This window comes from Drosophila melanogaster, chromosome 2L (assembly GCF_000001215.4).
Source record: "Drosophila melanogaster chromosome 2L".
Lineage (NCBI taxonomy): Eukaryota > Metazoa > Arthropoda > Insecta > Diptera > Drosophilidae > Drosophila > Drosophila melanogaster.
This window is the reverse complement of record NT_033779.5, coordinates 13,576,261-13,601,275: the sequence shown is the minus strand read 5'-3', so window position 1 is coordinate 13,601,275 and position 25,015 is coordinate 13,576,261. Positions and strand designations below refer to the sequence as shown.

Below are 25,015 nucleotides of genomic sequence, written 5' to 3'. Positions count from 1 at the left end.
GTAAAATTCCTGACCAGAGAAATGATTAGATGTCGGACAGATGGGGAAGTGCAACCGATGTATTTCATTGTGTTAGTAAATTATAATTAAGCAATTGAACCAATTTACTATGAAACCATTTTCGGTCCAACTACATAAATGCTCAGAGATGATTGGATAATATTCCGAGAGCTTGTTGAATTTCCAAACTAGTAGGTAAACGTTGCTCCTATATATGCAATGATATCTGAAACAACTCGCCTGTATTTTCTGCAAACAAATTAGGGATACATGAATATACTTCCTTGGTTGCTTCAAGGAGTTACATATGTCAGTGCTGAAATGACTTCGTCATTTCATGCATAGTTTTGACAATAGCATGTTGCCCAACAACATAAAATTACAGCAAATAATCGACTTCGATTTACGCTTTAGTCAAAAATTGTTCTACCCCTAAGTTGCCATCCAAGTGGCACAAGAAGTTTCTCAAGAATGGGTCATGGGCCAAAAACTTGAAAGTGGCAGCTGGGAAACTATTTAATAGTTGCACGTTGCCATACTTATCAGGCGAGTGAAAAGGAACAAAAAGCTTTGCTCAACTATGTTGCAAGCATATCGGGCAACAATGTGACATGCAACGGAATTCTTGAGGAGCATACGCAATGCATTACAAGCCTCGCAGCCATGCCAACTACCCAAAACTAAGCCAACCAAAATGCCTTTCAATCACAAAAGTGAAGAATTTCCGCAGGCCAAGGACGAGAGGAACCAGCGATTGAACTGGTAAAATATGCTGGTTGTTAAAATGTTAGCGAGCTTGGGAGCAAAATAGCAAACTTGCACAAGGAAACATTCACCCAGCAGCGAAAATGGTATGAAAACAAAATAAAAAATAATAACTTTTTGCCATTTTTTTGGTCCCCATCTCGATTTTGAGATGCATTTGAGAACAAACGATACTGTTCTGCCGTATTCCTGGATGTCAAGCAGGCGTTCGACAGAGTGTGGCATCCTGGACTCCTCTACAAACTCAAGTCCCACCTTCCCAGTTCCCACTATGCCCTACTGAAATCGTATACTGAAGGAAGAGAGTTCCAAGTGCGATGCGGTTCCTCAACAAGCACGACAAGGCCTATACGAGCCAGAGTACCTCAAGGCAGCGTCCTTGGTCCCATCCTCTACACCCTGTTTACAGCAGACCTCCCTATCATACCCTCCCGTTACCTCACAGCAGCCACCTATGCAGATGACACGGCGTTCCTTGCCACCGCAACAAACCCTCAATTAGCATCAGCCATCATCCAGAGGCAACTGGATGCACTGGATCCATGGCTGAAACGCTGGAACATCATGATCAACGCTGATAAATCCTCCCACACCACCTTCTCTCTGCGCAGAGGAGAATGCCCCCCGGTCTCACTCGATGGCGACACAATCCCTACCTCCAGCACCCCCAAATATTTAGGGCTGACCCTAGACAGAAGGCTGACTTGGGGCCCCCACATCAACAGTAAGCGTATCCAGGCCAACATACGCCTAAAGCAACTCCACTGGCTCATCGGTAAAAAGTCCAAGCTGCGTGAGAAACTAAAGATTCTCGTCTACAAGACTATTCTCAAGCCAATCTGGACGTACGGAATTCAGCTGTGGGGCACTGCTTGCACATCACATAGAAGGAAGATCCAGCGATTTCAAAACAGATGTTTGAGAATAGTCTCCAACGCCCATCCCTACCACGAAAATTCCGCCATCCACGAGGAGCTCGGGATTCCATGGGTAGACGACGAAATCTACAGACACAGCGTGAGATATGCTAGCAGACTGGAGAACCACCACAACCACCTGGCCGTCAACCTTTTAGACCACAGCCAATCCCTAAGACGCCTGCAGAGAACGCACCCGCTTGACCTTACTCAACATACTTAATCATACTTAACCCCTACCCAAGTACACTCGATGTACTCCCCTTAAGTTAATGTTTCCCTCCAAAAAATTTAATTATTGTCCACTAGGACAGATTTTAAATAATAAATAAAAGGCTACACAAAAAAAAAAAAAAAAAAAAAAAAAACATACATATATAATTTCAACAAAGTTGACTGCATTTTCTGTGGGATATTAATACACAAATTCCCTTAAAGTTGATTAAAATCCACAGCTAGAGCTGCGAAAATAAACTGTACTTGAGTTTGGTTTTAAGTTCGGATAGTAACAAATTAATATGTAAATTAATAAAACGACTTAAAAATTATTTTCTTCTATAACATATTTATGTTAGAAAATTTGAGAATAAATAACATCTCATTTTCTAGGCGGCAAATAAAGAAACATTTTCATCTCTGTTTTACTTCCATAATTTTAAACATTTCTTGTGACTGACGCATTTAATAATGAACTTTAAATAACATGAAAAATGTATGCTACCTCATAAAATATTTCTTCTGCCATGGACCTTTGCTGTCATGCATTTTTTTATCGCGGACCTTGCTCAACGTCAGTTACTGGCCATTCAGTGGGCTGAGATGGTTGGGTTGGGGCCTTCAGGGAGGCAAAACACGCTCGGAATAATTGAGGAATTTTCTCCTTTTTCGTTAGAGCTTACCCGCTTAAAGTGGGTCACTGTACCATTGGCGTTATGTAGTATAAAATTCAGGATTGACAACGCCACCGATCCTATTGACATTTTAACTTAACAATCCCATTTTAATTTCTTATTTTTAGGATTAAGTGGAAAAAAAAAAATCTGTACTGACTTTGATTTTTCAAAGTAGATTGTTGGGTAAATCAACAGAATTTCGCAATGAATCTGGCCAATTATTCAAATGCAAATATTAAGTAAGTCTTTTGAAATTATCATATATCATACAATATCTTTTTTATTTAATTGGAATAATATTTTTGAAAATATCTCCTTAAACTAATACCATCAATATTATTTGACAATTTAAAGCAACACAGTTCCTTGTTCCCTTACCGAAAAGACTGCCAATTATTACTGGTTACTAAAAGGGCACTGAACGACGTTTGACCCCAAAACGAAGGTAAGAATGAAAAATTAATATAATACCACAATGCACTGAGAACCAGCAGCCTGACCTGCATTTCTGGACTAGAATGGATAAAACCTGACAAAGCAACAACGGAAGTCGAAACGGAAATGAACAAAAAATGCTTGCAACAGGGGGCAGAACCGTGGGTGATTGAAAGCATAAGCGCCACAGCGGATAGTAGAAGAAACTTTTTCACAAAAGTAAGCTAACTTAGACATGAAAACAAACAAACAAAACAATTCCAGTCAAGGCAAAACCGAAACCAAACCAAACCATACCATACCAAACCGAACCGAAGCGAGGCAAAATGAACCACGACGATCCGTACTGAACTGAACTAAACCTAGGGAAAAGTTTTTGGCCCTTCGCACTCTATAGGTAAACACAAAGCACTTGGGCGGGCCAAAAGTTGGTGGGCGGGGTGTGGCGTACGAGGTTCTGAGAACGGAATTGAAAATGAAAGACAACTTGACGGCGACTTCATTTCATGATTAAGTTGCCCATATCGATTTCCTTTCAACAGACTTTATGATGATGAAAATGGAAGCCCTTCTTCGGTTAGGCCACCGCAAAGACCTGCGCCTGCGGTTGTCAAAACCCAGCAAACTCCCGTCCTTCCCAACCATCGTCACATGCACACATGTGACTGACTCACTCGCATTCAAAACAATAGATGACGACGACGACGACGAGGACGAAGCAAAAGAAACTGAAAAGGTTGCAAAACATACATAAATTGTGAGGGAAATGTAATTGTTAGGGACATCTTGGGACTGCTCTGTGTGGCCTGGCCAAGTAGTCGGGTAACACACAAGAAAAAAAAACCCACAGATGGTGCAAAGAAACAGGAAGTGGGTTATATGGAGGCCACACACTTTCTACGCACAACATATGGTTGATGTACTGGACCCAGTGCTTAGAGGTGCGAAAATATATGGAAAAACTTCTGTAAACAATATGATTTTTAAATATTTCTAAAAACATATATTCAGACATCACATTAGCCAGACATCAGCGTAGCATTTGATTTTTCCCTCAGTGATCAGTGAAAATAGTCAATACAGGTTTTACGGTCTAACCACATACATTACAAAAATGTACAAAAAATTTTAGTTTTTTTGAGTTTTTGATAAATGTGAAATACTGTGAAAAAATTAGTTTTTTTTTTGTAAATCCAAATTTCATGCAAGTCAAATAATTCTATTTCGTGCGTAAATTTTAGTAGTTATAACAAAACAGACGCATTTATATGGCGGATGCAAAAGAGCAACCAGAATGGGGCATAAAGCTCTCAAAATTCTTTGTATTACCCCAACGCTGGATTCTGGCCATCATGGGATTCTTTGCCATCTTTAATGCATACACCATGCGGATATGTCTATCCCAGGCCATCACAGTGCTGGTGGTGAAGAGGAATTATACTATTTTCCACACCGAAGCGATATGTGAACCGGATGACCAGTCTGATCCCTCGAGCACTTTCGAGGGAGGCGACTATGATTGGTCGCAGGAGAAACAGGGTCTAATCCTGGCCTCTTTCTACATTGGCTATATTGTAACTCATTTGCCTGGTGGAATTCTGGCTGACAAATTTGGCGGAAAGTGGACACTGAGTCTTGGAATCTTTTTTACGGCTATTTTTACATTGCTGACACCCGTCTGCATTGTTTATGGCGGTGCCGATGCATTAATTGTCCTCCGCGTACTTATGGGACTCGGTGAAGGAACCACTTTCCCCGCACTCAGCGTTTTGCTAGCCAGCTGGGTACCGGCAAACGAGCGAGGAATGCTGGGAGCCCTTGTACTCGGCGGTGGTCAGATGGGTAGTATTGCTGGTAACATTATTTCTGGCTATGTACTCAGCTCCATGGACTGGCCATGGGTATTCTATGTTTTTGCGATCATCGCCCTTGTCTGGTTTGTCGTTTTCACGCTAGTGTGCTTTAGCAGTCCATTCACTCATCCATATATCAAGCCAGAGGAACGTGCGTTCTTGGCACAGGAGGTACCGCCGCCGGATAAGAACAAGCCGAAGACACCATTTTTTGCCATATTAACAAGCATACCCATGTGGGCATTGATCAGTGCTCAAATCGGACACGATTGGGGTTTCTATATTATGGTCTCCTACCTGCCAAAGTATATGTCGGATGTGCTGCGGTTTTCGATTAAGTCGAATGGTCTCTACTCCTCACTGCCCTACGTTACCATGTGGATCATGTCGCTGCTCAGCGGCTGTGTGGCCGATCAAATGATCAAACGCAACTGCATGAGCACCACAAACACGCGCAAAATAATGACAGGAGTGGCCGCCTTTGGACCGGCTGTCTTCATGGTAGCTGCATCCTATGCTGGATGCAATCGAGGCATGGTCGTTGCTCTATTCACAATTACCATGGGTCTGATGGGCACCTACTATGCTGGCATGAAGCTCACGCCATTGGACATGAGTCCGAATTATGCTGGAACTCTGATGGCCATTACCAATGGCATTGGTGCGATTACGGGCGTGGTATCACCATACTTAGTTGGTGTAATGACACCGAATGCCACCCTCTTGGAGTGGAGATTAGTCTTCTGGGTCGCATTTGGCGTTCTTGTCGTCACGGCGATTGTGTATTGTATTTGGGCGTCCGGCGATGTGCAACCCTTCAATGATGGCACCAATTCAAACAAGAAGAAGGATGCCGCCTGAACATAAATGGTTTTTTTTTTTTTATTAAACATGGACTTTTAGTTTATGGACTTCCATATTGTGGTCTTTTAATTTTATGGGGCTTAAAAAGGAGTTGATCTTGATCTAGGTTTGGTTTTTTATACTTCTATCAACGCTTGAATATAATCTAAAGCGAGGACATAACTGAAGCCGTGATTATGGTAAAACCATGAATTTGTCAGTTTCAAATGAATGACAAGAGTGAAATAAAGACAAGCAAAAAAAAAAAACATAATTTATATTTACATTACAGCAAATATTTCCGTAGTTGCAAAAACCACACAATAGTTGAACAATTATCCAAAAATAAAAGGTATGCTGTTTCCCTGTAGAATTAACTTTCATTTTAGTTTATTTTCCAAATTAAATTACACAAAAAGAAATATAATTCCATTTTAATCATTTAAGAAGTTATATGCAAAAAGAAATAGGTTCATCTATATTTACAAACACATTTGGAAAATGCATTTAAATAATGTGTTTGAGTGAACCACGCTGTTATCAGTGTTCGAAATTTTTCAATGGACATCAAATGGTTTATTATTTACACTGCATCCACTTTAGGTTTTAGAATGCATTTATATGTTTGTTGCGCGTTAATAATATGAAATTCGCAGGGCCATGCTTTCGTTCTGGCCAATGAACCGCATTCCACACCCTTTTATCCATTCGTTTAAGCGCTTCATTTGTAGTCAACACGAAAATTAAATCAATTATTTATGCATTCATTTTGTTCGACAACGCATGAAATATTTTGTGTGCTTGGTCAGCCGGCCATGATGTTTGCTGTGCCACTCATTATATCGATTTAATTGTGCGCAGATTTCGATTCTTTTGCGGTAGTGTGAGCAATTAATAAATAATTTCCGGTTTGATGTACATGCAACACATGACAGATAGCGATTTCCACCGCTCCTTGGACCGAATATCCCAGCATTTCGTCGTATCCAGCTCGATTAAGATGTCTTCCAAATAAATGGCTTTTGGTCATCGGTCAACCAGCCATGACAGTTTGGCTTATTTACTTTTTCTCAACTTGAGCCAAACAAACTTGTACAGCAAACCACCACTTTAAACAATCTCGTAGTTAAGGAAAATTCGTTTTTTGCTAGAACTAATTCTGATTAGTTAGAAAAGTGAATATATAACATTGCGATATATGTTTTGCACATACTTTCCATTGATTGCCAATCATTTCTTTTTAAATTATTTATATTTATACCTTTAAAGTTTTGTGTAACCAGTAAGGACACCATTAAAAGAAAACCAAATTACCTGAAAAAAATAAAAAAATATGTTTAATTAGCTAAGTGCTTTTGTATTATTTGTATAAGATGAAGAACATTTTAAAAATGGTGATGTAGGAGAAGAGAACACCCTAACCTGAGGGAAAGCCATCAAGCGCCATAAAAATATCATTGCCTACTTCTGTGGGAACCTGAATTATGCTCCCGGCTCTCGACTGTCAACTAAAAAGCCATAAAATTTGTCTTTAAATACCAGAATTCACATTATAAATTTTACCTTACCCAGCGAACACACACCTTCGCACTTGGGCCACATGGGGCTGTTAGATCGTTAAAAGCAAGTTTAACTACCAACTTCCCAAAATAAAAAGGACAAAAAGTAGAAGACCAACGAAGATTCAAGAGACAAAAACAAAAAAGCGAGCAAAGTCACACATACAGGACACAAACTCAGTCAGTCGAAGAGAAAAAAGGTAATAAATAAACAACAGGTATAAAGGGGATTTAAGAAATTCGAAAGGAAACGTAAGTAAGGTTATAAAAATGCAATTTCCTTTTGCCATTTCTTTTATATACAATATATTTTTCGCAAATGTACGAATTTGCTAGAAGAAAAGTACATAGTATATAAGCAAAGATAGGTACATATGTTAATATGCACGTATAGGGCCAAAGAAAATAAATACCAATAGAACAAGCTGAAAGCCGCTTTAGCCGAAATAACAAATGTCTATGCAATTTGTTTTAGGGCCAACGCCAAAACAGTAATATATGTGCATACATGATTCCGAGAGGGAAAAAGTGCAAATCTAAAGCTCAAAAAGGTGGCGCTGGCCACAAAGGTGAGTTTTGAAGCAATTTCTTTTCATTTTCAATTTTCCTTCACCTTTTCATTTGTTCGTTGCTTCTTTTTAACAAAAGGCGCAAACAGGGACGCGTAAATTGCAGGCGGGCTGCCGCAGGAGTCGGTTGGGTTGCAAAGTGCAAACAATTGCAGGAGAACCTGGCGCAGCGTTCAAAGGTATGCAATGCTAAAGTGTACGGCTGAAATTGAAAGGCTGTTCGTCAGACTATGGGCGTGGTCATTCCCAGCGAGTTTTGGGCGTGAAATGTGTGAAAGGATAATGCCGGCAGCGGAAAAAAGAATTATTGCGCCTCCATTCAAATACTTCATTCGGCGGGAGGAAGTCCTGAAAGCTCCAAAGAAAGTTAAAAAGCGAGTGGGAAATAAAAATCTTTCAAGGAGCCAAGAAAGTCAATTTGGGGATGAAAGCGTAAGCTTATCAGTGCAAATTCTCAATTTTCAACATATACCATTCTTGGCGTTATTAACCTGTAACGTTTTTTGAAATTTTGCAAACTCAATTTTAAGCGCCCTCAGTAATACTTCCCAATAATCAGTTGTGTTAGAAAAAATCTGTAGTATTCAAAAAGGAGGTATTGCAGTAAATTCCCTTAGCTCTGATATCAACAGCCTGAAAGGAATGAATCGACGAATTCTTCAAGTCCTAGGTAAATCAGTTTTATTATGTAATATTAGCGATTTGCTACTCAAGGAACTCCCCACGGTTGATGGCTTGCCAAGGAAGATGTGCTTGCTCAACAGTTTGCTCTGCCATTAAACTATCGCCTCATTGTTGGCCCGTTCTTCCTCTTCTTCAGAGCAAACAGAGGAGCTGTGAGGGCTGAATGCGCGTTGGCCTTTATCTGCCCTGCATATCAAATGAGCCAAGACGGCGAATGGAGCTCGAGCTGGAACCAAGGGACTTGGACGCGTCACAGCTCCAGTTTACGGCATTTCTTTAGCTCCATCTTGATAATGACCAGTGACCCCAATATGGAACCAAGAGTCAACCCCACCACACACACACTTTCACTTCCTGTGCCACAGCCCGACCACAAGTCCTGCCTCCACTTTCACAAATGGGCACAGTAGTGTGCAAAGGGATTCTCTTGGCAACACTTTCGCTACCAAGCATGCATTTAATGTGCATTTTTCACACTAAACACGTGCATAAATCATCACGGGGCCTAAAGCTCAACTTTTGCTCAAGGCTAAGTTTGCTGCTGCTGCTGCTGCCTCATTCTTTTTTCGTAGTAATGTCACCTGCACATTGAGGCCAGGCCAGATGAATAAAGCCGACTGAGGAGCTTCCACAAAGGTAACTCCCGTTGCAGACAGAGAAATGTACTCATTTTTAGTTATAGATTTTCTCAAGATTAAAGAGCTATTTTCTGAATAAACATAAAGCAAGAGGAATAAATGCAACTAACTGCAGTTAAAGTGATGTACCATTTAAAGCAATAAATGTGCAAATAAAATTATGATTATTATAGCTAATTTAAATTATTATGCATTATTATGCACAAAATGCATTACTTTACGATTTATCCAAATGCTCGCGTGACTATTAAGGCAAAATAAAAGAAAATAAGGACGAAAATATATATTAAAATACCGATGAATAAAATCCAGGATAAATGCTTCTGAAATATATAACCATTTTATTTAAACTAGAAGCATTTTCTTTGTTCCAGTGCATGGAATTGCATGGAAAATAATAATTATAATGCACAGGCGGCATCCTGGCAGAATGTCGCACACCCAGGATACTTGTCCTGATTATGTGGCATCGCAGCAGCAGCATAACCACCAAAGGACAGTCACAGTTGGTGGTTGCAACCAGCAGCTGCAGCTTGCAATATTGCAGTTGCCCTGCATTTCGTGCTACTCCTGGCAAACATTTGTTGTGACAGACTGGTCCTTCCATGGTCGATGGGGAGGGAAGGGATTAAAAGGGGAAGGGGGAATGGAAATGCGGCGCGAAGGGATGCGGTATTGTGGGCATGGCAGATTGCATGCCGAGGCCCTTAGCCATTTAAATTTATGTCTATTTGTGTTGGCGTCTGGCAGTTTCCCAGGGATATCGTCTAGCCCTAAAGGAGTTTGTGTTCGCCCTTAATGATACTCAAAATTGTTATCTGGGCGTTGATGTGTTTATCGGTACATTTATGCTAAATGTCGGATTGTCCATTAATTTACACAATTTCTGCATATGACTGTTAAAGAACATTTTAGCAAGCTTACTATTAATTATGTTAAAAAAGAATATGTTGATTAATACCGACTATGAATAATTTATATATTACATTTCTCAGCACTTTGGCTTTAAAAAAAAAAACTCCTTTTAAGCGGACTTAAAATTCTTGCAAGCACCTATTTTTACAAAAAACCTAATTAGCCAGATCCTTGCGAAATATGTTTACCTAAAATAAATTGAAAAACTTTTATACTTGAGTGGCCAAGCATCTGGTACCGTTGCTGCCAAAAAATTAGATCCTCCGCCTTGAATGTGCCGGGCAAAAACTTAAAACTTTAATTAGCCACTCCAAAGTTGGAAGGATCCCATGAACATAGCCTGTGCGATTTTTCCATTCTATTCTTTTGTTTTATATATTTTTTTTTTTTGTAGCTTAGCCAGCACTTAAGCAGTAGAATACACTTTGAAATAATTAGTGGCATTAGCCATCAAGTAATTTTAAAAATTAATCAGCTAACAGACGAGTAGTACATGTGCTCATTTAGGAACATACTGTGCGGGCAGGGTGATAAAATACAAGAACCCAATTAGCACTTAACACATAGGAGCAAACAGTTGGGTAAATAAATGGTAACAGAAGCTCAATTGATGGCCGGAGCACGTGTCCTGGCATTACGTTAAATGTTTTCAGCTGAAGTAAAGGGAAAGACTTTCAATTTCCAAGGCAGCCAAAAAGCCAGACATCAGCGAAAAAGGCAGCAGGCAACTTGGAAACTGGCACAAGGACGTGTGCCAAAGCGCCACACAAACAGGCAAAGGCGCACATTCACAAAGACCGATATATGCTGGAATGTATAGATATATGTATATATATAAATACATATAAAGGAAGAATGAGCATACGACTCGCTTAACCCACCATCACTTCATCCTTCAGCCTATTTGGTCCTCAGCGAAAATCTAAGCGCTCAAGCGGCGCACGTGCTGTGCGCGAAATCAATATTTACAGCCAATCGAAAATAAAAAGAAAAGTTTTTGGCAGTGGATCGTATTGGCAGATATTATGGGGAGTACGTAGTCTTCAGGGAAAAGTGGTGCAGAAGATTTATTTCCCTATTAGCTATTGGGAGTTGAATAATAAAGTAGATTCCAGTGGGTAATCAAAATACAAAAGTTTGCTACAAATGTTTAAATTTCAATGTATACCTTATATCAAGGAAAGCTGCCCAGAATCTTGATAATTTTACTAATATTATAATATTATTATAATTCAAATTGGCTTGCATTTGAAATTTGGTATAATTCAACAAAATGGAGCACATTCTATGTGTCCGCGTCACTTGACCAGTGAATTTCGCCTAGGAAACTGAATGCAGCCATGGGGAAAATCAAGTGGAAAACGTATATTGGTAAAATCAACTATTGGCAGGCAGCTGTCAGCTGCAACCAAACGGGAAAAGCACAAGGAGCTGGTAGAATAGAAGTGAGACGGAGGAGTTTTGGTTGCTCAAACAAGGAAAACAAAGGAAGGAAAACGTTCAAGGCTTCAGTCCAAAAGGGAAAACTGTCTAGGAAAGCAACTTCTCTTCAAACAAGGGGCTCCTGCGTGGGACAAGGAGTAGGAAGGACATAGTGGAGCTTATAAAAACATTACATCATAAGCATTTTTCCCAAGAATATCGCGAGTATCCTCTCCGACTGACTGTCTGTCTGTCTGTCTGGTCGTGACGCCACAACTTCTGACAGTGAAATGCGCTTCTGGCAAAATATTTGCCAAAATCTAATAAATTACACACAGTCACAGGCAAACAAAAGCGCTGCGAGGTCTGTTTGAGCACTTAGCCAGACCTGGCTTTTCTTGAAGATGGAATTTAATTTATAGCCCCCGACTGACAGAATGTCATTCTGTAGCTGAAACTAGAGCTTCTTTGTGCTTAAAAATAGCTCCACTATTTAATCAGCCCTCGAGTCTCTCACCTTTTAATATGATTATTGCTTACGCGCCAGACATTCTATGCAGTAAATGCTTGGATTTAAAACCATCAAGGTATGAATCACTATAATTAGATTAAAGCTAGTCAGTTTGTTGAAAGAAGTTCGAAAAGCTTGAAGGGGGGAAGTTTGCGTAATTAAAAACTTGAAAGCGAATCAACTTTCTATATGAAAAGAAAACATTGAAAAGTATTCGCGTAACTCAACTGATAACAACTAGGAAGAAACTGTTAAAATTATATTAGCACAAGAAATATATATAAATATTAAGTGTTCATTAGCTCATATTAGTCACTGTCCTGCGAAAACAGATAAACTCCTGATTCCGAACTTTTTGAAGTTGCAACTTGACTTCCAGCAATCAATTCATGCACCCATTGAACCGAAAAGTTTGACGCTGAGAAAAACCATGCTGGCCCAAGTTGAACTCATCTCTGCCAATATTTTATAATGTTTATTTCTATGAAGAAGTTGCGAGCATCTGTAGTCAAGTCAAACTTGTCGCTCAGTTTAATTCAAACAGCACAACGAACTTCTGGCTCATTAAGCATATTTTCTACTCCTTCATCGCTATTTTGTTATTATAAAAGTTGATGATTCAAATGCTGGCAGCTTTATGATATTTCAAAGGTTATTAGTTTGGATGAAAGTTTCGTCTAGCCACTGTATCTTTTGCCCAGCAGTCACTATCGTCATCTTCGTCATTCGTTTCGTCCTGGCCAAGGACAAAGTTTGCACATCATACATATACATATACATATACATAGAAATATATTGTAGATGTATATGCAAATTGTTTTGTGATTTTGCTAGGTGGCAGCGCGCGGTTTTCGGCAATATGTTGTGAAATGCGAAAACTTTTCAACAGAATTAATTTGCTAGAGTTTTGAACAGGCCCAACAAGTCCGAAAGTTGGCAATAGTGTTTCGTTCAATTAGAATTCGACTGCCTCGATGCCCCAAAAAGTTTACCAGATGAGTTACTAATATGTTAATAACACTCGCATTAATTGAACGTGTTTCACTTACAATATATTCACGCGTGTAAATACCGAAGTACGTTAAGTGAGTTAACTGGAAATGGAACGCGAATAGGAAACTTTTTAATTGGGAAAAGTTTAAAGGAAAGGGTTCCCTGAAGTTGACTAAGTGCAACATGAGGCGGTGTAGGTGATGTAAAGGCGGTCTGGCCTGCTCCCCAATCACAGCAAGTATTTTCAATTATAAAACTTCGACAGCCAGCACCTTTTGTGAATGACTCTTCAAAGTAATTATAAATGTTTTGCTTTCCACGAATGGAACTTTTTTGTTGTGAGCTTTAAATTAATTGAAATCGAATGAGACTAACAACGTTGATTCAGATTAAAAAAAAAACACATGCGTTTTCCTGACATTCATATTACCTAATAATAAATGCCTTTACAGGTACTTTTTTAATTATAAGTTAAAGGACTTTAAACTACTATAGAGCTTGAAAAACATGGCCAGAAACTTTCTAATTACACAGATTTATTTGCACACCAAAAACTTACCTAAACTAGGCTTCATTTAACTAACGATTTCGCCGCTTTAACCGTAGCAAGTCACCACCCACCACCCTCCGCCCACCGGAAACCACATCCACATTCAGAGATCCACTTGGCAGGCGGACCAAAAAGCAGAGCCACATCATGTCAAGTACAAAATTGCCTTCACCACTTGAGAAACTTCGAGTGCAACATAAATTGCCAACAGTTAGGCGGGGAACTGGTCAAACTCAACGAGACTTGTAATTAAAAGTAGTTCGCCGAAAAAGTAAATTAGAAAAATGTGGGATAATTAAAAAGTTGGCAGGCCCTAGTGAAGACATCGAACATTTTATGTAATTATTTTCAAATAGTTTGCAACGAACTACGTTTTTTAATCACGAATGTTTCACATTCGGTTTTGATTAGTTAATAACTATGTTCACTTAAAATCCAACTAATAGGGTTACCAGCAAACAGCAGTGAATGCACCTATGCACCTTAACTGTCTTATTTTTAGGTGAAGAAACCCAGTTAATTACTGAGACTTTCGATTTGCTTGACATATGTTTTTTCTTTGTTAATTTACACATACGTGTGATAAATTGCTGGTTTAATAGAAAGGCGTTGACTGTGTAAGTACTGACTGAAGCTGCCCTCTGTGAAGTTTAGTTGCTTGTTCTCCGCTTAAAGTAGGGCGAAGACGTTAGCTTAGCACCAACTACTAACTAGAAGTAAAAAGTAATAAGAAGCATGTGAAGCGACAAATAAACAACAACCAAAGGCCCGCCTAACAAATAAGCTTAGAAAAGATGCTAACGAATTTCAATTCACTTCTTGTTAAGTGTCATATATTGAAAAGATTAAGTTAAAACTAAAGGAAATTATGTTGAGCTTACAAACTATTTTTTATATATTATTGGTTTATATTACGGGTATAAAAGGGTATAAGCATGATCGGTTTGGGCCGTCGTTTTTTTCTCGCTTTTGTTGTTTGTTGTGGGTGTCGAAGCGCATGATGGCTGAAAGCATGTGAGAGTGTGTATTGTGAGCTTAAAGTACGAGAAACTGGGTTAATAATGTCATTTGCTGCACTGGAGGGCACAACAGCGATGTTGCTAACAACACCACAAACATGAGCCCTGAGCGTTTGGGCATTAGAATTTAAAGCGTTCCATTTAACATCGAATGCCATAAGAGCAACTTTTATTGCAAGTTTTTCGGCTGTCATGGGATTTTCCCATTTAAGAGTTTTGCTCAAATTTTAGCTGGTTATTTAACCAGTTATCATTACCATTATCGTCATTTAGTTAGATAAGTTTTTAAAAAGTATATTGTTTGGAAAAGCAAATATTTTTGGGCCAACTTGTATATACTTTTAACAAGTGCAATTAGCGTAAACAAACAATCCGCAGCTCGCAAATCACTTTGTTATTTTTAGCTCATACAGATAGCTTAACTTTGAGGAGACTGTGTCTGTATTTAATCTTTTTGTATATTTTAATGACTCATTTAAATATCACTCAGCACGTTTTCACTGGTGTAAGGCAAACATAAATTCGTTATTTAACGATCATAATAAAAAAAAAGCAGAAATACATTCCCTTGATGATGATGCATGCATGCGACCCATTAACTTTTGAATGCTTTTTTTGATGATTTCCAATAGGTAGCCCTTTGTAAATTTGAGTGTTAAAGCTTCTGCCATGCAGAAACAAAATTTCAATTAAATACATTCATAAATTTATGAAGGCAGCACAGTAACAAACGGCTCAGTCTGACCTAGCAAGCCCCAAAGCATTTTTCATAGTCAAAAGCAATGAATAACCTAGAAAAGGGGTTTGTGGTAAATGAATACCCTCACATCCTTCCATTTCACCCACTTGTTATATCCGTCCCCCGCCCCGGCACATGTGCAATTTTTCACATATGGCACATATGCAAATATCAATACTGTTGCCATTGCCATATACATATATATGTATGTCTGTATGTATAAACCAGAAACTGGGTTATGCGCAAACTGAGAAATCCACTCTGAATATTTGCCATTCCCAAATTTGGTAACAATTCTTTGCGCTTTGTTGATCTGCTGTCCCTATAACATATTTTGTATTTACAGTCCTATGCAATACAGTTTTCTCTTTATCAAATGTGTTTTTAGGACTCGTTTCAAGTGATGTTACGCATTCGCATATTTAAATTTAATTCATGGCTTATATTTCAATTCAATCGTTTATCTCATTTGAGTTTCTGACCTAACCATTGTCATCACATCATAGGATTAAATTTAATAGAATAAGTTAGAGCGTTTTCTAACATTCACGTTATTCACATTTAATGACTTTAATGTCGTTTCATCGATCGATTCATTTAAATAATAAATAAGGGATTTTTCGCCGAATTAGAAAAAAACAAATGGGCAATTTTTTTTTTTTGTATGCCGCTTTTTCTGTTTTCAATTTTCACAAGAAATTCATTTCTAAATTGTTAATGAGTCTGTCAGCGTTTAGCATGTTTTCAGTTGCCAGTGCCCGACTGAGCGTGTTAGCTAAGCCATGACAGCTAGACCCCAAACTCCGCTTCGGTGCCATCATCCCGGTTTATATGGGGATTTTGTTCATACATAAATAAGGAATCCATTATCAAATGGCGTTGCTAATATAGCTACAGCCCCCCAGCAAAAACCACAGCAGCTGGGTAACCATGCCTATGACGATGGCAACGCCAACAAAAAAGGCATAAAAAAAACCAGAGACAATGCGAGGAAAGCATTACAAAAGTTGCGCCTGCCTTTTTTTGCATACAACTTACAACTGGAGTTGGAAAAAAGTAAAAATATATGTATATATATATATGCATATTCGTACATACTACTGATTTATAAGCACGCTTTTTTGCACACAAGCCCTGCACATTTATAATGAGCATATTGCCAAAGCAGAACTAAGAAAAACGCAAAGGAAATGAACACCAGAGCTACGATTGAACAGTGGATGCAACATTGTGTTATTTCCTTATTATTTTATTATATATATTATATAATTGTGTGTAATCCTTCTATGATTACAAATGTTTAATGCATTAGCGGAAATAATTTTGACGGCTGCTCTCAGTGAGCACTTCGCTCACTCTTGCAGAATGCTGACTTTTTGCGCCCACTGTACTGAAAACAGTTCGAAACTTTTTCATTATGCTGATGGTTCTTCCTCCTGCCCGACTGCTCTATGTACCAGGTAACTTCCAGCCTGAGTACCCCCAAGAGTTTCAACAGGCAAACACGGCCCAATGCTGTCTAAAATTCGAAAAAAAATACAAAATTAAAAGAGAAAAAAAGTATAAACCGTAGTTGGGAATTGCCGTCGTCTGGAAGTTGGCAAACGGTTTGCGACGATGATGACGACAGCGCCGACACTAGCAATTAAAAATGTTCCACAAAAAGTTGCAGGCAGTCAGCGACGCCCACTTTTGGCACTGAATTTTGTGGCAGCAACACACACACACACACACAGGAGCCAGACCACAAACTTATTAATTTAACAATTACAAAATAAATTGTGAGTGCGCCAATTAATTTGCGGTCGGTAAAGATACACACAAAAGAGGGTAAAATGCTGGGCACAATTCGGTAGAAAGATGAAAAAGTCGTCAGCATCATTAAGTGACATTTGTGTTACTTTCCATTGACGTTAATTGGTAAGGAGACCGTCTGGAATCTGGAAGTCTGGAGCCAGAAGCCTGGAGCCTGGTGTAGGCCGAGTTCGTCTGGTTGGCCAGGAAAAACATTTCGAAGAGGTTGAGAAAACTCCCATTAACTGAGAGTCTGCCATAATTGCTTTGATTGTTTGCCAAAAATGACCAATAGACGTGAGGAGATGAGAGGAAAATGCTGCCAAGTGTGCTCAGACTTTCAAAGACTCGCCAGAATTCCTTTTCACCGTTTTGTATGCGCTGAAATTCTGGGAAGGAAAATGTCAATATTTTTGAAACTTATTTTTTTTTCTATTTTTATGGACATTAAACGCACTTTAAGCCCTAACCCACCTTAACATAAAGAAAGAGTTAAGATGACAGTACATAGAATTTATTCACAGTTGACCCTTGGAATAATTTAACCATTCTGATCCGGGAGCAACTATCTGGCAAACAACAACAAAACCATTAACATGAAATTACAAGGAATAAATAAAGTACATTCCTGTTTCGGCCTTTCTTGGCTTCGGAAGCCAGCCCAAATTTATAGGCAACATAAAATGGCAGCAGACAATGCCAATAACAATAAACGAAAATAAAGTTTATGACCGTGCTAAACACAGCGGCGAGCCGGAAAATGCCCAACAGAACTATAGATGAACAGATATAGATTATGGTTGAATTTTTTTGTCAGCGCCAAGGGTACGGCCTCGTTATGGAAACTGCCCTTTACCAATTCTACTTCGAGCCACAATTGAGGCCTTACAAGACTTGAAAGCATCGGCTTCATCATCAATGCCGTAATCATTTCAGCATCTTGTGACGAACCAAAAAGTGAGTTGCGAGAAATATCGCAAGTCTTAAAAGGGATAAAAGGATGAAAGAAAATTCCTTACATAACAAAAACCAGCTTCGTCGTGTTTCTAGCCGCAATTTGATTTACCCTAAAAATTACTATTTCATTTCAGTTTAATCACACCTTTCTCTGCGAACTTTAAAGTTAGCACTACACTCAAGTTTATTTACAGAACACTTTACTCTTATTGCAGTATAAATTGAAAGACACCGTTCTATTATATTTTTAATGTACCCCTTTGAGTGACGCTTATCAAAATGCCTGACAAGGTACACATGTCGAACAACATCGTGAAAATATTGTTGAAGGGAAGTGTTGCAAGATACACGCAATCAGGAGGGCCACAGACTTTGGTGGTCTCTCAAAATGTGTAGCACACACAAGGGGGCGTCTTTTGCGGCACTGCGGATAAGTGATAAGCGGGTGGGTAGTGTTGATGTGGTTACGCCAAAGTTTGTTGTTCTATTCGATTCGATTCGATTCGTTTTGCGCCTCAGTATTATTTACGTTTCACTTGCTCAGTTATGGGTTCGTCCTGCGTCATGGTCCTTCTCGTTTGCCGCTGGTGCTGTCAGGATGATGTGGCACAATGTGCAGACTTTCGAGTTGTGCCCAAGGAGCTAGCTTGTCATGTTACACGTAACGACATTTTGAATTAACGAAGCATGAGATTTGATTATATAAACTGCAACAAGATAACCAACAGCAACAACATCCACAATAGCAGCTTCAGCGATGACAACGCAACATGGACGGTAGCAAAGCAAATGCCCTCTAAAAGCCAACTTGCGATGGCGATGTCGATGCAAGCGCTTAGCTGGAACCTGTTCGAATCTCCAACCCAGCCATCACTGCTATCGCAATCCCCATAATAATCATTCTCGATTGCTGCACTGCTTTTCCGCTCCGTGCACTTGATACATTTCCCATTGCATCGACTTGCATATTCTCATCTCAAGGGTGCAGATGGGTGTTCATTATTGTGATTATAAAACATAATAATGTTAAGAACCGGATGCCAGGCAGCAGTGGCACTTGTCTTGGGTATATTGATTTAAAACCTCATTAAGTCATCAATCAATTTAAGTGTAGCAGTTATTAATTGATAAGCCCGATCTACTTCTTGCACTTTTATTTTAATCAGCTTTATCTATGTTTATACATGTTACTAATTGCTTTAAAGGGTGCTATAAATTGGATGAAGATACAAGACTAGATGATGAGCGAATAAAGCTAGCTATGAGAAGTGGGTATCTGATAGTCGAGACATTCGACAATAGCGTTCTCTCTTGTTTAATATTAAACCTATATTTGTTATACATAATGTATAATTTTAAACCTTTACTAGGATTATACAATTTTAAAATAACTTGCAAGTGAAACGAACTGGCTCGTATGATTTAATTGCTGGTAATGAAGAACCTGAGCTTAAATGAGCTATAATTGAGATTCAGTTAGTTGGCCCACCTTGCACGCGAAGGCAACACAATTCGTAAAACTCATTAACAAGTTGAATACATACGATTTTACATACGATGTCTATGCTGAAGAACTCATTCCGACAACCTTGTTTTAACCACTGGCATTGTAAGTTGCCGCTTGGTTGACTTGGTTTTCGTTTTTAGCTGTAAGCTAATTTCACAATCTCATTTGATTTGTTTCGCAGATTAGACTTGCTTGACGGTACACATTAGCATTAATTTAAGTGACGACCTTGAGAAGCCTAAATTAAATTAGCCTTATAATAATTATGATAGAAAACCATTACTTTTGATACTTGAACTTTTATTGATTCATATCCTTGGCGATATTTTCAATTTGAAGTCATGAACTTGAAATTTCTCCGCTCCAAGGACATAGAAAGGCTGATTTTCTTTCACATTTCTTGTTTTGTCAGACTTGGCATTTTAATGGCTGCTGATTGTCAATAAACACAATATAATTATATATGTATTTACTGTGTGTTTGGCTATACCTAAAGGGCAGAGCCTTTTTGCCTATTGTGTTTTTACGGCTAAATTATGGCCGCATGCTGACTTTTTGGGCTTTCCCAATTCCAGCCAAACTTTTTATGGCTTTTATGGTGAAGCGCTTTTTGTTCTTTTCTTGTTTCGCCGGCATTTCTGTTTTTGTTTATGCTATACATTTAATTTTTTTTCTTTTTTTTTTTGCCCGGAAAATTCTTGTTTAAAAATTAATGGAAATACTAATTACAGCAAATACTAAAAACAGTGAAAAACTCTCACACATAAATTTGCATGAAAAGATATTATACATTACCGAATCCTGTCTCTACATATTATTCGTTTAGACCGGATTTATGAAAAAATTCAATTAAATATGCCTGTTATTTTTTATTATTATTATTATTATTATTATTATTATTATTGAAACAAACTACAACTAGCTGGCATGGAAAACACTCGCATAGCTCATTTAAATATGAAACTACAAACTTTGTTCAACTTCACGCCCATTTGGCCCAGAACAGAGCCATAGTTAAAGTGCTCTGCGTGCTAATGAGAGATGGTAAATGAAACTGGAAACTCGGCCGTGCCATAATCAGGCTGGATTCTGGCTGGTTCTGGTTCCTCTTATTTTCGCTGCAGCTAAATTAATTGCATACAAATTATTTAACAGTAATAAACATAATAAAACAGGAGTGGGTGGATTCGGCGGCAGTTGTAATGCCAATGGCAACGACCAGGCCACGCCAGCAAAAATGCATAATGAGCATTAAAATGCTTCGGGTAAACCCATGAAAGCAAAATGTAACTGCAATGGCACTGACATGGCTCCCATACACATACATATACATACATACACACATATATATAGTTCGGAATTATACAAAAACACACGTGCATAAATTACACTAGTCAAGGTAGCAAAAATGAGTTGGGCTGGGCCACATTTTCCTGCTACTCACGTCCTATTTGCTTAAAATTCTAAACGAATCCTTTTCATTAGCAAAGCAAATGGCCATAAAAGGAGTACAACGTAAAGAATATCGAATGCTCTCTTAACGAAAAATAGTTTATAAACGTATTAAGGACACTATTATAATATTTGTAAGTATTTAAAGACTTGTTATATGATTACAGAAAAAACAACTATGCTGTAAGATCATAACAAAACATTCATTCATATTTCCAAGAAGTTCATTTTACGTGCTCTTATTTCTGGGCAAGCTGTTTTCACAATTTTATGCTGATATACCAATTTCCTTGTGGTCTAAATTTGTTTTTTGGTTTGTTTCTCAAAGCGTGGGACTAGTTGGCCGCACAAACATGGCCAAATGGCGCCATGGAAATTCTCAGCTTACTAAAAATTTGTGCACAAAAAAGGCGAGTGGCAAAGGGAGTGAGCATGAAATAAAATGCAATTGCACTTTACACAAAAGTTCAACGCATTCAGTGAGCTATCCGGCATTAATCCAATCCTCCTACCCCCCCCACCACCACCACCCTTCAGACCATCCTCGATCCATTTATCCTTCGCCCTCTGTCAGTCATATACATATACAAAAACGCATACACATACATATATAGTATTGCAAATGCAAACTCGAAATCAAAGAGCAAACTGCAAACGGACAAGCAAACTCGCAACTCAATGACGGAAGTTTGCATTTTCGCAACGAATTCATAATCATGCTGGATAACCCCCTCGACCAGCCACGCCCCCCCATAACGCCCACACACTACAGCACTACATAGCATATAACTAAGCCTACAGAGCAAGAGGATTGGATGGCAGCTGAAAGCACAGTTTATCCTTTTTGATTTGCAGCTAGTGACGTTTGGGGAGAACTCGTCCATGTTTTTTGGTCCCTGCTGTTCAACTTCGCTCCACAGGCCGTAAATATTATTTCGTATCCAGCGAATAAAAATGCCATATACACACACAGACGCGTGTGGAGATATGGAGCGAATTTACTGCTGAGTTTGCATGAAAAACGAATGAAAAAATTGTGAATATAAAGCAAATATGACAGCAGCATTGGCAAGTTCCATTCAAAAGCCCCCACGACATAATAAAATACATATTTTAATTGAATTATGTGCTTCTTTAAAAATCTAAAGTTCCAATTCCTAACTGTAACTAATATGTATAAGTTTTAGCCATGTACTTTAAACTAGTTTTACAATTCTCCCTAACAACCATCTGTTATAACCCTTGCTCATAAATTCAAAGGCAGACATTACAATTATGGCAAGATCATTTAAAAAAATTCTGTATACAATATTATTAAATGTATAAAATTCAATTTATAAACTCCATATTACAGCTCAAACTATAGCTCGCTTAATCGCCAGCGGTACATAGCCATTTAAGTGCTCAAAGCGAACTGAGAATTAAATTATTTTAATTGACAAAAACCAAAAGCAAAGGAAATTGCAATTATCCTTGCAGGAAACAGCCCTGAAACACCCACAATGTACACACACACAGACATTGCAAATGCCGTTGGGGAAGGTCAGGCGGGAAAATGGAGGATACTCTCCTCCATGCCGAAGTGGCAAAGGTTCCCCAACTGCTCCATATGTACATATCTAAAGCACATGCACTCGCTGAAGGACCCAAGGGATTTGTGCATATTTTACACGGCCTGCCCGCAGAAAAGCTGCTAACAATTTTACATCGTTATGTGCCAAATGCAACATTTAATTTTAAATTATAAAGGAAAACATGAAACGGCGAGGCAGAAAAGCCGAAGGTGTGCTTCGTTGCAAGGATGCTGGTCGCACAAAAGCGATTATTTATGTGGACATCGTTTGGAGAGGAGCAGGAGGAAATGGGGCATGCTTCCTTAAACTGCCAGCACAAAAAATATATATATTTGTATGTATGTATGTATATAAAAAATGGAACCAGTCATCCTCGTCCTGCTACTGTTGTCCCTGTCGCTTCTGATAATAAAAGCAAACTTTACCTGGAGCAGCGAACTCCGTTTTTATGAAGTACATTTTCAGCGTTAGAAACCGAGCACTCACCTGTAAAGAGAAGACGAAAAATAAACATTACAATATATTTGATTATGGTTTATTATGCCATTGTCTGCTGCTCCGTGCTCCGAACAGGGCGGGCTAAACGCAAAATAAATTATTGAAATTGTCAAGAGAAAATCTTCCTAATCTTTCAGGGATTATGCTAAAAAGCATAATGTGAATTTTACACAAAACCGTGCAGATAAAGAGGTCCATAGAAAATATTACATTTACATCTTTAAAAATTTGAATTGGCTTCACATTTAATGCTGAAAAATTGCAGATAACATTTGAAAAACTACTTATGATAGCGATAATTTTCGCATTAAGTGCACCCATTTTGTGGTCTCATCTGGCCGTTGATCTTAAACGGCCTACGCAAAACGTTGGCATTTTCCAAAGACAATTCTCACAGAGGGTCGGGCACTCAGATACAGGCACACAAGTTACTGGTACTTCTGTCTGTTTTACATTTTTTAATGGCATTTTATCAAATGCAATTAATCGTAATTGCTCGTTTATCCATACAGCCCACATATGGCGGCCTAAAGGCAAAGGCAAAAAATGCAGAAAAAAAATGTAAAAGAAAAAGAAAGTAAAGTAGGCACACATCAACGCCCCCACAATACCCCCGATCCGCGAAATACTTGAGCGTTTACTTCAAGTGCCACAGCGGAACAAGAACAAGGGAGTAGTCGACTCTCCGCACATTAACATTTTAGAATTTCTTTATTTTTTTTATTCCTTCTTTCTCCTGGCAACGTGACAAATGTGTACGAAAAAAAAATATAACAAGAAATAAAACAGAGACATACAAAATTACACTTAAATGGGCGAGCAAAAGGAAAAAGGGGCGAACATGCACCGCGCACATACATCAAATTACACATGAAAAGTAAAAATTGTTGCATCCCACCCCCAAAGAGTGTAACCATCCTAACCAACCAGCCAAACCACCCACCCCACCAACCGAGTGGAGAATACTTTATGAGGTCAATTACCTGTCATTTGCATGACGGCATAGTCTGAACGAAGGAAGGAATGAGAGGGATGCCATAGAGGTGGATGGGGAGGAAACGGAAATGGTAGGTTGTACTTGTATTTGTATTTGTATCTGTATCTGTATCCATGCATTTGGGGCCGAGTTTTGCCAGGGTGTCAGTTTCCATTGGATCGCTTGGGCACTTTACATCTGAACTTTAAGCGAAGGTCATCGGTCTTGTCTCTGTTGCTCGGCTTTTACTTTTGATTTCGTTTTTCCCTTTTGCACTTTGCTGTTGTTAGTTCTCTTTTGCCATTGCCTTTTCGCCACTGGTCAAGGCAATGAACTCGATTAATTAGGGGCATTGACATAAGTTTGCTACGCACTGCATGCTAAGTTCAAATGTCAAGCTGGCAAATTAATAGCCAATTTCTTAACGATTTAAGTGGAACAGTATGTTGTCTTAGATTCGATTTATAGCAAGCAATTTGGGGGTAACGCAAGATAAAGTAGCAGTCAAGCTCTTTCGATTCGGCAACGACTAGTCTCTATCCGAATGTGTACTAATTTCTATTTTTATCACTTGGTATAAATATATTTACATTCGTGTTATTTATATGTTATCAACCCTTTGTTAAATGATGGTATTACTCAAGTTGTGCTCGTTATAAAAACACCAACCCAATCGGTCAATTTTCGTGTTAGCGCTGAGCTGATAAGAAATCCACAAAACCATTCCATTTATAAATACGCCATGAGCTGAGAGACCAGCGATTGAATGAAGTGCAATCCCATGGGGTCTCCAGTGGCTGAGCTACAGTTGCTTTGCAATTTTATCGGAAACTGCGCCGAATCTTACTTCAGTAGCCATTCCCAGTGGAATAGAAGATATTGTGCGAAAATACAAATTGTATAATTACTGAGTTCTTTTTTGTAGCGATATATACGCGTTGTACGCTTTTTA

At 38.7% G+C, this 25,015-nt stretch overlaps 2 protein-coding genes and 1 long non-coding RNA gene across 7 annotated transcripts in view, besides 2 other annotated features; 1 reads left to right on the top strand and 2 right to left on the bottom strand.

Moving 5' to 3' along the window:
- The window catches only part of kuz (kuzbanian), an 89,273-nt gene that overhangs the window by 38,136 nt on the left and 26,122 nt on the right, over positions 1–25,015 (bottom strand). The gene's annotated exons all lie outside the window — the stretch shown is intronic.
- Positions 896–2,047: a mobile genetic element.
- CG9254 (uncharacterized protein) lies at positions 4,090–5,773 on the top strand. The gene has a single exon (NM_135820.2). It carries the CDS (start codon positions 4,279–4,281, stop codon positions 5,722–5,724), a length of 1,446 nt encoding a protein of 481 aa, NP_609664.1. The 5' UTR covers positions 4,090–4,278; the 3' UTR covers positions 5,725–5,773.
- Positions 18,243–18,707, bottom strand: lncRNA:CR44973 (long non-coding RNA:CR44973). The gene has a single exon (NR_124237.1). It is a non-coding gene; the product is annotated as a long non-coding RNA:CR44973 (long non-coding RNA).
- Positions 19,312–19,379: a mobile genetic element.